The 11,801-nt window shown below is 31.5% G+C and overlaps 2 protein-coding genes across 4 annotated transcripts in view; one reads left to right on the top strand and one right to left on the bottom strand.

The window, feature by feature from the left end:
* The first annotated feature begins 1,515 nt into the window (after window positions 1–1,515).
* LOC136983878 (uncharacterized) lies at window positions 1,516–3,343 on the top strand. 2 transcript variants are annotated; one of them, XM_067280747.1, is made up of 3 exons: window positions 1,516–1,658; window positions 1,857–2,002; window positions 2,066–3,343. In XM_067280747.1, exons 1-3 carry the CDS (start codon window positions 1,538–1,540, stop codon window positions 3,215–3,217), a joined length of 1,419 nt encoding a protein of 472 aa, XP_067136848.1. In that variant the 5' UTR covers window positions 1,516–1,537; the 3' UTR covers window positions 3,218–3,343. The 2 variants fall into 2 exon arrangements, with proteins under 2 accessions (XP_067136848.1, XP_067136850.1); XM_067280749.1 differs by having other exon boundaries at window positions 1,532–1,627.
* Window positions 3,344–5,364: 2,021 nt separating this feature from the next.
* LOC136983866 (ras-related protein Rab-27A-like) overlaps window positions 5,365–11,801 on the bottom strand; it is a 56,256-nt gene continuing 49,819 nt past the window's right edge. For both annotated transcript variants that reach the window (XM_067280732.1, XM_067280731.1), the window contains exon 5: window positions 5,365–5,668. In XM_067280732.1, coding sequence (XP_067136833.1) covers window positions 5,473–5,668 — 196 coding nt within the window. In that variant the 3' untranslated portion in view covers window positions 5,365–5,472. The remainder of the gene's footprint in view (window positions 5,669–11,801) is intronic.

Here is an 11,801-nt window from a genome sequence, read left to right as displayed (position 1 = left end):
CGTGTACCATTACGTATTCTGTTCAATAGAAAAGGAAATATGATTTTTTTTCTTAAGCGCCAGTTCCTTTTTGAACTATCCTGTAAGGATATTTAAATTTCGTCACATTCGGTTTTGTAATTGTACATTTTATTTTTCATGAAAATGAACATAATGTAATTATTATTAAATACTTTGTAAATTTCATATTCAACATCAGTAAACTACGAAATCATTGATTATTTTAGATGATATTTTTACACACAATTGCCATCTCTACGGTATTCGATTTCGATATTGATGTAAATTATAAATAATTCCATTTCATATTGGTGATTTTAGAATTTTTAATTTTAATCAAAGAAAACACTATTACTAATAGCATATTATTATTATTATTATTTATTTTATTTTTTGCAGAAAAATGATTGCTTTTGAGCAGCTTCTGTAATGATTAGATATGGGGAACATAAGGATAAAATTTCTATAGATATAAAAATAAAAAATAGTTTCCAATTTTATAAACATGAATGATTTTAAAAGGAACTGGAATGGCTTAAATATAAATAATTATGAAATCTTTAGAACAATTGACTTTAACTAAAAAATGATAGCTTTATGCATGAATATGGACAAAGCTACTACAATGATTCGAACATAAATGATTTTAAAATCCCAGATCATTGATTGTTTCATAAACGCATACAATTTAGTTGTGAAAGATGTAGTAACTGCAAAGTAAATAGATACTGTTACATTTTTGAACCAAACAATCTACATTCAGTATCTTTTTTTCATCTACGTATCAATGCGAAATTCTTTTAAAATATTTATTGACCTTCACTATAACGGGTCGAATAATCCCCAGGAATTTTTCGGGGGGTGGTCCGTTCGGATATGTCGGGCCCCGTCCCTCACCATCCGGTCGCCCCATTGTGGGCCTGGCCGAACCCATAATGGGCCTACTAAAAGAGGCCCTCTTAGTGCCCACAGGGCGGAAAAGAGTTAAAAAAAAAAAAAAAAAAAAAAAAAAAAGACCTTCACTATAAAACCAGTATATACTTTACAACAAGATGGAGAAATCACTTGAGAAGCAGTTAAAGCGATAAGCTTTCAAATCATTAAAGTATAATGCCCTTGATTTTTCTTGGTCAATCCGACAATATGACGAAAGTCAAAAAAGTCAATATGACAAGTCAAAAATGAAAGTCGTGAGAATAAGAGTACGGTTGGTAGTCTAAAATTTATTTTAGTTACATTTATTTAGTACAATAGACTCTACGAAATAAATATTTTTAGAAAATTATTATTACAAAGCATCTCTGAAAATAGTGTGCATGCTGCAAAATCATTGGAAGTCACAAAAAGCTTTTATAATCGTTCAGAGTTCATTAAAAATTAAACAACGTGTTCGAAATTTACTAACAGAATTGGAATTAACTGAAGATTTAACTACTGTTGTGGCTATTAGGATATTTTAGGCATCGTAATAATTCGAACGTATAAACAATAAGTAACAATTGATTATAATTTTAATAACTGGAAACGGAAACAAAAAATGACAAGGAAAATGACATTTTACCAGTTATGTCTGTGTTACATCAAAGAAAACACAGAAGAAATATTAATGTTTTATCAAGAAAAAAACGTAAATTTAACAGATTTATTTTGCAGACTCCGTGAGTTTCGTTTTTCTCGATATAAATCTTTGATGTTTTTTATTTCGTTTTTATTTAGTTATATTAAATGTCCACAAGGTCATGAAATAAATTTTATTGGAATATGCTACTATCATTATATCTTCTTATTCAAATACAATTTACATATCTGCCTTATAGATGCAATTTTAGTTTTAAATATAAAATTTTTTCATTTAGCTCCTGTTATTTGCGAAGATCTTATAACACCACCGAATCATCTCCCTCTATTAATGCATTGCATTTTCAGAGTTGGAATTAAAAAAATGGATTTATTATTTTATCGAAGAAAATTGCCTGTCGAAGACATGAAAGAAGTTTGTAAGGTAAGAAAATATCTGATAATCTATGTTATTAACACAACAATTGTAAGTTATTTATATTTTCAGAGAATTACCATAGCACGTCTTACTTTTACAAACTTATCCGAAAACGATCTTCAAGTATTAACAAGACATTTTCTAAATATCGTTCAGTTAAACCTGAGTCACACCGGTACTTCGGATAATGTGTTAAAAACTATCGGTGAATCTTGCAAATATTTGAAAATATTGGACGTCTCGTCGTGTCCAATTACAGATAACGGTCTTCTGTTTCTCTGTTACGATCTGAAAAATAAAGTTCGATGTTCGCAACTGGAGCGCATAAAGGTATTCGTCACGTCTGTCACATGGAAAGGTCTTCTCAATATCTTAATCAACCACAATTTAAGAAGTTTCGACGCTATTACAAGTAATTACTTTCACACTTTAAATCAGTATTGCAAATATTATTCAGATCGTAATTTATATTTGGAAAATCTGGATCTATTTCCGATACGTGACGAACCTCTTAACGTATATGAGTTACTGTTATGCACACCGTATTTGAAAAAGCTATGCTTATTCAATGTCGGTATATCCGACGAAGAATTTCTCAGTTTGCCAAGATTTAGTCACTTGGAACAACTATCGGTGTTTGTTCCAGATTCGTGTCTGACCTTTGACGTAGGAATGGTGCATTTTCTTTCCGTATCTGGTAGAAATCTAAAACGCTTGGAATTAAAGCATTTTAACTACGTGAATGTTTACTTCATCGGTACGTATTGTACCAGTTTGGAAGTGCTGAGCCTCTTCTCTATGCGTCATCTGCATTTCAGATCACGATGCTATGACAACTTTACCAATTACAAAACTTTGAAGCAATTGACCATTGATTTCGCGGATGGACGACCGTGGGACGATTTCTTTCAGTCAACATTTCCCAATTGTCCTTCCCTCCAAAAGCTGTGCATAAAACGCATCGATGTGACAGAAGATCTGTGTAAAGCAATTCGCTTATTGCCCAAAACTTTATCAGGAATAACATTAGCTAGTTGTAGGAACATTACCAAAGCTTTGATTTATCAGTTTATCGATAATCTACCAAATCTACGCATTTTTTCTTTGCACCAGAGAAAATATTGGATACCTCCTGGCGATTTAGACGAAATTCACAACTATCTGAATGCCATTAATTCGTCGCTGTGGTTTGATTACTCTGGTCATTTTCCCATTGAATAAGTTAATACAAAAATTTCGTGAAAATAAAATGTCTCAACTTGTTTAAAATATTGATAATTTCGTAAAATTTATTTATTTATTGTTAAATTGTATATTATAATGAATTCTTAAATAAACATAAAATATTACTCCAAGGTTAATTTAAAATAAATTTTCTATGCATAAAACAAATTCGTCCTTTTTTCAAAAGTTTTGCATAATGTTAGAAATAAAAACTTGAAACCCTTTAAAATTTTACTATCTCGGTTGTTAACATATATAAACAGAGAGAAACCTACCGTTCTGGGGAGCCCGGGATCGAATCCGGACTGGTCGAAAAATGCCCAGTAATTTTTTGGGAATGGTCCGTTCGAATATGTCGGGCCCCGTCCTTCACCACCCGGCCGACCCATTGGGGGCCTGCCGAACCCATAATGGGCTTGCTAAAAGAGTCTTATTAGTGCCCACAGGGCGGAAGGAGTTAAAAAAAAACAGAGAAAAGGAATGGCGATCAGACCAGAGCTAGTGTCATATATCATAATGTTTCATAAATGGAAATTTTTATTATAATTCAACAAAATTACTCCTTTTAAGTTATTTTTATTACTTAAATTTTATATCCTAATGTAACATAAAACTACTGGACGTGATAATGGACACCTTAATCTCCTCTTCGGATGCCAGGAAAGTCAAGCAAGAGCCATTCAGGTATTTAAATAGATTTGAAACTTGGATTGAACGAATCAATTATATTTCTGTGTAATATTTGTAATAATATGATGATGATTTATACTAATAAGACTATTTTAAACTGTATATTTGCTCTGCGATTACTATTCTTGGGCGTTTTATGTCCATTAATAAAAAAATATATTTATTTATGAAAATTTTGTTTTCGTTTAAACAAATTAGACGTGAAACAACAACTGGTATCTTTATAATATCTGATACTTTCTACATACCTGTAAGGGACTGTCCATAAATTACATCCGCACATTTCTTGAAATTTTTACTCCCCATCTCGTTCAAAGTTTCCGTAACCTCCATGACTTCGATCCCCTTAAAACCTTTACTTTATCACTTTATGAATGATAGATACCATAAGTAGAAACGAAACGTATAAGAAATTTTGAAATATAATGAAATGCATAAACTATAAAATTTAATGAAATAAACTGACATCCACTAAAGCTGAAGTCTTGACCCCCATCCCCCATCTATGGAATACTTTATACTTAAGGGTAAATTTTATATTTTAATTTTTTTCACAGTTTTGTCTCTTTTTATTTTGTGGGCACAAAGACGACCTTTTTTCAATCATTCCGATCGTGAGTTCGGCCAGATCCATAACGAAGGTATCCTCATTGTGATGAAGGATGAGATCAGATGTATACAGGATGGATCGCCTATGAACAATTCTTAGGAGTTGCTCTCTTTCCGATTCAATCCCGAGTCCTGAGAGCGATCGAGTGATGCCTTAATAACTGCTTAATTAAATATATTTTTTTGTGTCTTATTTGATTTTTATTCTTTAATTTCAAATTAATAAAATAATAAACATACTTTAAACTTTTATTTTTTAATCAATTTATTTTGCAATATGCAAGCTAGCGATCTGAATGCACCAGTTCTACATGGGCTTAAATGGTGCTATAAAGGTACTGTACGTATATCGTATTCTGTACAGCGATTAAGTTTAAGAAAACAAAGATTTAAACGAATGTCTGAATATCAGTAAAAAAAGAGAAGTTTTTAAGAAAATGATATCATGTCTAAAGTTTGAGATTTCTCATAAGGAAAATCTGAGTTCATATTTAAAACCAGAACGCTTAATTTAGCCTAAATCCAAAAGAATTTTTTACTTATAAATAAAATTATTTTTATTGCTTAGTTTTATTAACATGTAGTGTCACACTTTACCGGAACATGTATTTTCGTTTTTACCTGAATTCTTTCTCTAAATTCTACATAGTTTATACTTTAAACAGTATTCAAGCAAAAATGAGAATGTGAATAACAATAATTTTTGATTTTCATCCATTGAAATTACAACACCGAATAGTGATAGAATGAAAATATGAAGTTTCAGAGAAATGATTAGAAAAAAAAACACATTTTAAAACAGACATTCGAATGAGAGAGAGAGATTTTCATAAATACAACGATCGCAGATTTTAAAAGGCAGTTTCTTTATTTGTATAATTTTAACAAAGAACGGCACAAGACTAATTGTACCGATAATGCAATCACCATAATGACTAGATCCGATAGGGATTTCAACATCCACAACTTTTTTGAGACTGCACCAATTCTCCAGTATCCATCTTCAATCCTGCCCTACCTCTTATTCTTCCGGGAAGATGAGCATTATCTACAGTTCTTTGTATTCTCTTCATCACTGTATCTAACAAAGTTTCGAATACTTTTGCCACATTCTGTCCTGTGGCAGCACTCGTTTCGAAATAAGGGACTCTGAAATATACGGTTGTAATGCATAAATAATAAAATTCTTTATAATTAAATTTAAGTAAATTTCGGTTTTAAAAGGAAATACAAAACAATAGAACACTATCAAATTATTTTATATACGGAAGTTTGTGCAAATTCTATCACGAATAAGCCACCCGTATATAAAGAAATTTTGGTTTTCTTTTCATCATTAATAACTAAATCGCTAAAATATAATATTTAATAGTTTTTATTTATTAGGTCTTCCTGTAAAATTATAAAATAAAAATATATTAGTCAAAATACAAAACTATCAAAAATCAAGCGAATGCTCGTTTATTAATGCAACAACAAATATAACATTCGCATATTTTGCATATCTCGAAATTATATTAGACCTATTTAAAAATATTCGTCAATAAAAAATGTCTTAATTAAACAACGAATGTAATAGCTATTTATATAATTTGGCTGCAATTTGAATAAAAACCATATTTTAAAAAAAGTACAGTAACGCTTTTTATTCAGATAAATGTACCAAGAAGTAAAAAATACATTTTCTTCAGCTTTCACAGTATTTTTGGTATTATGCAGGGCTGTGGAGTCGGAGTCGGAGTCGTGGAGTTTTGGTATTTTAGCCGGAGTCGGAGTGGGAGTCGAAGTCGTCAAAAATCCCCCCGACTCCTTTTTACTTTCCCAACTGGTTATGTATATAAAAAACGAAAAAGTATTTCAATCGTGTCACATTTGACTCTCCGAGTGTTTTGCAAATCTATACGTTTGGAGATCCTATAAACCCAAAAAATGTCAAATAAAGGGAAAAATTCGCGCGACCACGCGCGTATGTTGGCGTTTAATTTTTTTTAATTTCTTTATTCTGTTCCGAACAATATCTCAGAATGAGTAAAGTTTAAGAAACAAAATTTGGCACAATAGCTTGTGTATAAAGGGCAATAATGCTATTAAATTTTGGTTCTTTATTAAAAGTCGACAGGGTAGAGACATAGAAGGGGTCATGTGTCATATCTCCAGTGTGGTCGGACTTAATGAATATTTTACTCGTTATTAGCATTCACAATCTTATAATATAATCGAGATGGGTTAATAATAATAGTAATACTGTAATAATAAATAATGATAAGCTCAGAGTTCAAACGGTTAAGAGTTGAAATTTGGTACACAGTTAGGATACATCATAAGAATGTACTGTACACTAAGAAGGGATTTTTCGAAATTCTTCTCGTTGGGGGAAGAGGGAGAGGGTTAAGGATTACCCCGAAGAACTCCGTTTCTACCGTACTATTTTAGATGCAGTATTTTGCGTTTTTGTGAAAAATCGAACACACTCTTAGACCCATCTAAAAATTCTCTAATTAGTCTCGGAAGAGAGGACCTAATTCTTGTACCCAGTGGAAACGGGTAAAATCGGCTATAATCTAAATATCCTAATTTTCGTTATTGTTACTTTTTGCGTGAGCAACATCTGGCTCATCTACTAGTTTTTATTTTTTTAATTTTTTCTTATAAAACTCGTCTCTACCTTCAAAATTAAGCCTGAGTTCTAATATGAGAACGGACAGAAAAGAAAATCTTACAAAATTTGAAGATGATATTTATTATGCACTGGAAAAAATAAATCACATTGACCACTCTTCAAGTTTGGATGTTAAAACGGCAATACTGCACTATTCAGACATTATCCAAAATACAACATTGATTGTCACAGCATTGTCACCAACCAAGTTTCGGTAGAGCGTTTATTTTCCGCTCTTAAAATTATTAAATATGATATAAGATATTCAGTGAATGCTGACTTAATAGAAGTGATTTTTTTTGTAAGGAGTAATTCAGATTATAACAGAGATGAAAAATAATAAATTAATCAACGTGGCAAAATAAGCAATCTCTTTTTTCACCAGTCTAAATGTTTTATTTCTCATTCTTGATTAAGTTTGATGTATCTGTATACTTATATATTACCCAATATACTCGTATGTTATGTACTGTACAACATTTTTATTAACTAATTTGTTTGTATAAGAATGTATTTACTATTTTTATTCATACACGCTTACCAAATATCAATGCCATTATCAAACGAGTCAATAAATGTGAACTTATATATTCAGTAGATGTGTCAAATTTTAATGTTTAATTAATTTTTAAAAATCGTTTTATTTTGTATTTTTTTAAAAATAATCAGAATCGTCGTCATTATTACTTTCCCGTCATTATTATACAGTATAGACCTATAACAAAGGAAAAGAATGACGATCAGTCAAAAAATGATTTTCTCAGATTTTTACGCTTTTGGACTCGGGAAGCCTCGAAACGTAGAGAAGTGCAAAAGCATTCGGTGTTTTTTCTGTACGCACGGCTGTTAGAATGTGTACCAACCGATTTAGTTCAACCATTTTCAAGCTTAATAACTTCTGTGTTAAACCATCCGACTCCGATTCAAAATCGTGCCTCCCATACAGTTTAACATTCGTACATACAGGAAAAAAACCCAATCTTTTGCATATCTCGATATTTCGAGGTGCCCCGAGTCCAAAAATGCAAATATTTGGGGTGGAATCATTTTTTGAACTATCGCTACACTTTTCCTCTGTTATATATAACAACAGAAAAGTAAAAATTATCGCATTGACTCATTACTTAGAGGCATATTTTAGCTTTGGAATAAAAAAGTTTCTACGTTCTATCTTTCTTAGAACTATATTTATTGATGCTAATATTCTGTAATTCACGTGATGACGTCAGAATTTTCGTGCCTACTTTGTTAACAAGTCCGCCCCTGGTCGGAGTCGGAGTCGTGTAAAAATCTACCGACTCCACAGCCCTGGTATTATTGCAACCAAAAATAAAAGCGTGGAGCGCTTTTGTTTAGAAATAGTCTGTGACCAAAAATACTGTGAAAGCTGAAGAAAAATGTATTTTTTACTTTTTGGTACATTTATCTGAATAAAAAGCATTACTTTAAAATGTTTTTTTAATACACTTTTTATTTTTTTACTTTTTAAAAGATTAAAGGTGTGCAGTACTTTAGCTATTTGGCGCGATAACCATATTCTTTGTCTTCACGTTTGTTCCCACGTGTAGGACTGCAAATAACGACCATGTGTTGTAGCGCCATCTGTTATCAGATTTTATTTACAAATTTTAATTTTTTGCTAATTGTTAAAAATGTTTTAAACTATTTAAAAATGTACTGTGGTTGGCAATACGCATGTGTGCAAAGTTTTAACTAGATCGGAAATTGGAGAGTAGATAAATTGCAACTTTTTACCTGGATAGACGAACAGATGGACAGAGTAAGTTAATAAAAAGCTTTAAAAAATTTATAGATCTATAAATTCCCACTGTCTATCGGACATACAGCGACAGAAAGCAGACATGTCTGTTTTATATTAAATTTTTACCAACAAATCCTGTATGATTAAAATAAATCAAATTTAGCATATATTAACCAAAATAAGTATGAAAATACTATTAAAAATTTTCATCAGAGAAGCATAACTTTCTGTTAATTTTATGTTTCTCTCAATTTTTTGTTTCTGTATAATTACTACACAGTGTCCGGCTTAGTATTTCTTTAATAAAAGAAATTGTTGTATCTAAATCTCAAAGTGGAATGGGGCTACATCTTATTAAAAAATAGTACCAGAAGGAAGTTGAGGCATAGGATAAGTCGGGCCACGTCCACAGTGGCGTAGCGAACATAACTGGCGCCCGGGGCACGACACCATATTGGCGCCCCTCTCCCTTTCCCAGAAACACATATAGTTTGTCTTGGAGACCATTTGGGCGCCCCTCTGCGAGTGGCGCCCGGGGCATGATACACATCCTTGCACCCCCCCTCGCTACGCCACTGCACGTCCAAATAACTCGCTCCAGTCGCTATAAACTATCTCCTGGTCTTCGTTAACGCACTGTACAGTACATCTATTTTGCCACTCTGTGCATGCGCTAGTAATCGGCGCACCCTGGTATGGTGTTTCTCACGTATGACCAGAGACAGTTGCCAATTAACGGGAAATTCTCTAAATCTAGCTTTCCCGTAGAATCGTCTAGCTGCTTAGAAGTTAGAATGTTCTCCAACCAACCAGAAAGGTTAGCGGTTTTTTATATAACAGCAAATGGAGTAGGGACACAGCTGTAGCTAAAGTTTTGGGTTTTTTATTTTAATTTTCATTGAAGAATATTATGTGAATTTTCTCGTAATTCATATTTCTATTTAGAACATAATTCTTAAACTTTATGAACTCGCAAGTCTTTTTACATTAATGAAGATTCGCGAACCCCATCTAGATATATTTTCCGATAGTTTTATAGATTTAAAATTTAATTAAACATTATTTAACACGTACGTAATGTATGTAAGCGTATCATGTTACTTTTTATATGCTGATAGTATTTTATTTATTGGTGACTACAGTTTAAAACCACTGATTTAGAGCAAAGAAGACGTAAGAATATTTGAGTTGATATGATAAAAGTTGATATAAATATTCATTACACGAAGTTTTTTTTAATAGACTTTAGCTTCAATTCTGAAGTGATAGATCATAGACATGTTTATAGGTGAAACTATGGACGACACCATCTGTAAATCATGTGAGTTGTCCGCTGTTATGAGTGATAAACGATTCAAACTATAAATGCGCAATTATTCAAGCGTAATTCGAAAATAAAATTTTTAAAAAATATTTGAGAATGATATATTAGACATGCTAATAAATTATGAAATAAGAAAATACATGAAAACATAGGTAGTTTTAATTAATTATTAATGTCAAAAGAGAGGATTGGTAGGCCAGTCGTTAACGTTCAACGTCACCTTAAATTTTTCAGCCCGTGTGAATCCTCCCTTAGAGTAATCCGATAACTACGCAGGGTCTGTTTTTCCTTTTTTAAAAGACAACTAGAAGATTCCTCAACTTCTAAATGGTAGGAAAAAGGTTAGTTAAAATTTCATTAATGGATAGATAATTACTCGCTTTTTCAATATTTATTGAGAAATTAATCACAAAGTGAAGAATCTTAGTCTGAAAAGATGCAAATTATAGATAAGAAATAAACCTTTTAATAAAAAATTCTGCAAAATAGGACAAAATTGTTTAAAATTTGTACCAATTTGTTAATTTACAGAAAATGCTTTCAGAAACACTTCACGAGCAGTTCAGAAAATTATTTCAGTCTTTTGAATAACGTGTATTTTTAGTAATATTTTCTTTATCTTGCAATTTTTAACAAATAATAATACTTTTAAAGTTAACACATCATTTGGATTAAAAAAGTGACATAATACTGGTGTCCGTTTAGAATTTAATAAAAGAAAAATTTATAACTTGCATTGAATTTGTATCAGACTGGAAATTGAAGTAAATTTTACATTGGCATCTGTGGCTCCCCCAGAATTGCCAAATCTCTTTCGGAAAATTTCGCAGATGGCATTTGAAATCCGTCAGACATTTTTGGGGTAAATCAGCAGATATTTAACTGCTTCTATTTCGTAGATAAAATCTTAGTATTATCAACTTTGTATTGCTGATGTAGATGGTATTACAAAAAATAAGACATCTAGAACGTACAATAAAATATTAAAACTATCGATTAGTCTTTGCTCTATAAATTATGTAGTATTTGATCATTTAGTTATCATAATTTTCATTTAGTCATGTCACTCTGTGATATTATGGCACAGGCGTTGGCTTGTCTAAATTTTCATCACATTTTTTAAAAATAAAATATATAGTTTAATGCCCGAAATTACCAAATTAGCAGTTTACTATATTTATTTATTGTTACATTTTCTGACGTCGAATAAAGAGCGATACGGAAGGAAAGAGAACAAAAAACAAACAGGACCACTGAACGTAGAGAGCGATCCTACGGTCGAATTTTCAGAAATCTTGTTGCCATTCTTTTATATTTTCACACCGATCATTTTCTTTATCTAATTGTTTAAAGCGAGTGTCATCTATATAAGTTGTATTGATAACTTTATAATTATCTAACACCCCAGAAAATGTTTTGGGCTACACAGTGGCGCGTTATAGTTTCATGAAGCCCAGGCAAATTTGAATTGTGGGCACATGTACAGTACATTGTCGATTTGATTTTTCTTCAAGGGAATTTTTTGAGGAAAATATTT

The sequence above is a fragment of the Centruroides vittatus genome, unplaced genomic scaffold (genome assembly GCF_030686945.1).
Source record: "Centruroides vittatus isolate TY-2023 unplaced genomic scaffold, ASM3068694v2 contig_890, whole genome shotgun sequence".
Lineage (NCBI taxonomy): Eukaryota > Metazoa > Arthropoda > Arachnida > Scorpiones > Buthidae > Centruroides > Centruroides vittatus.
This window is presented reverse-complemented; position numbering and strand designations above follow the sequence as displayed.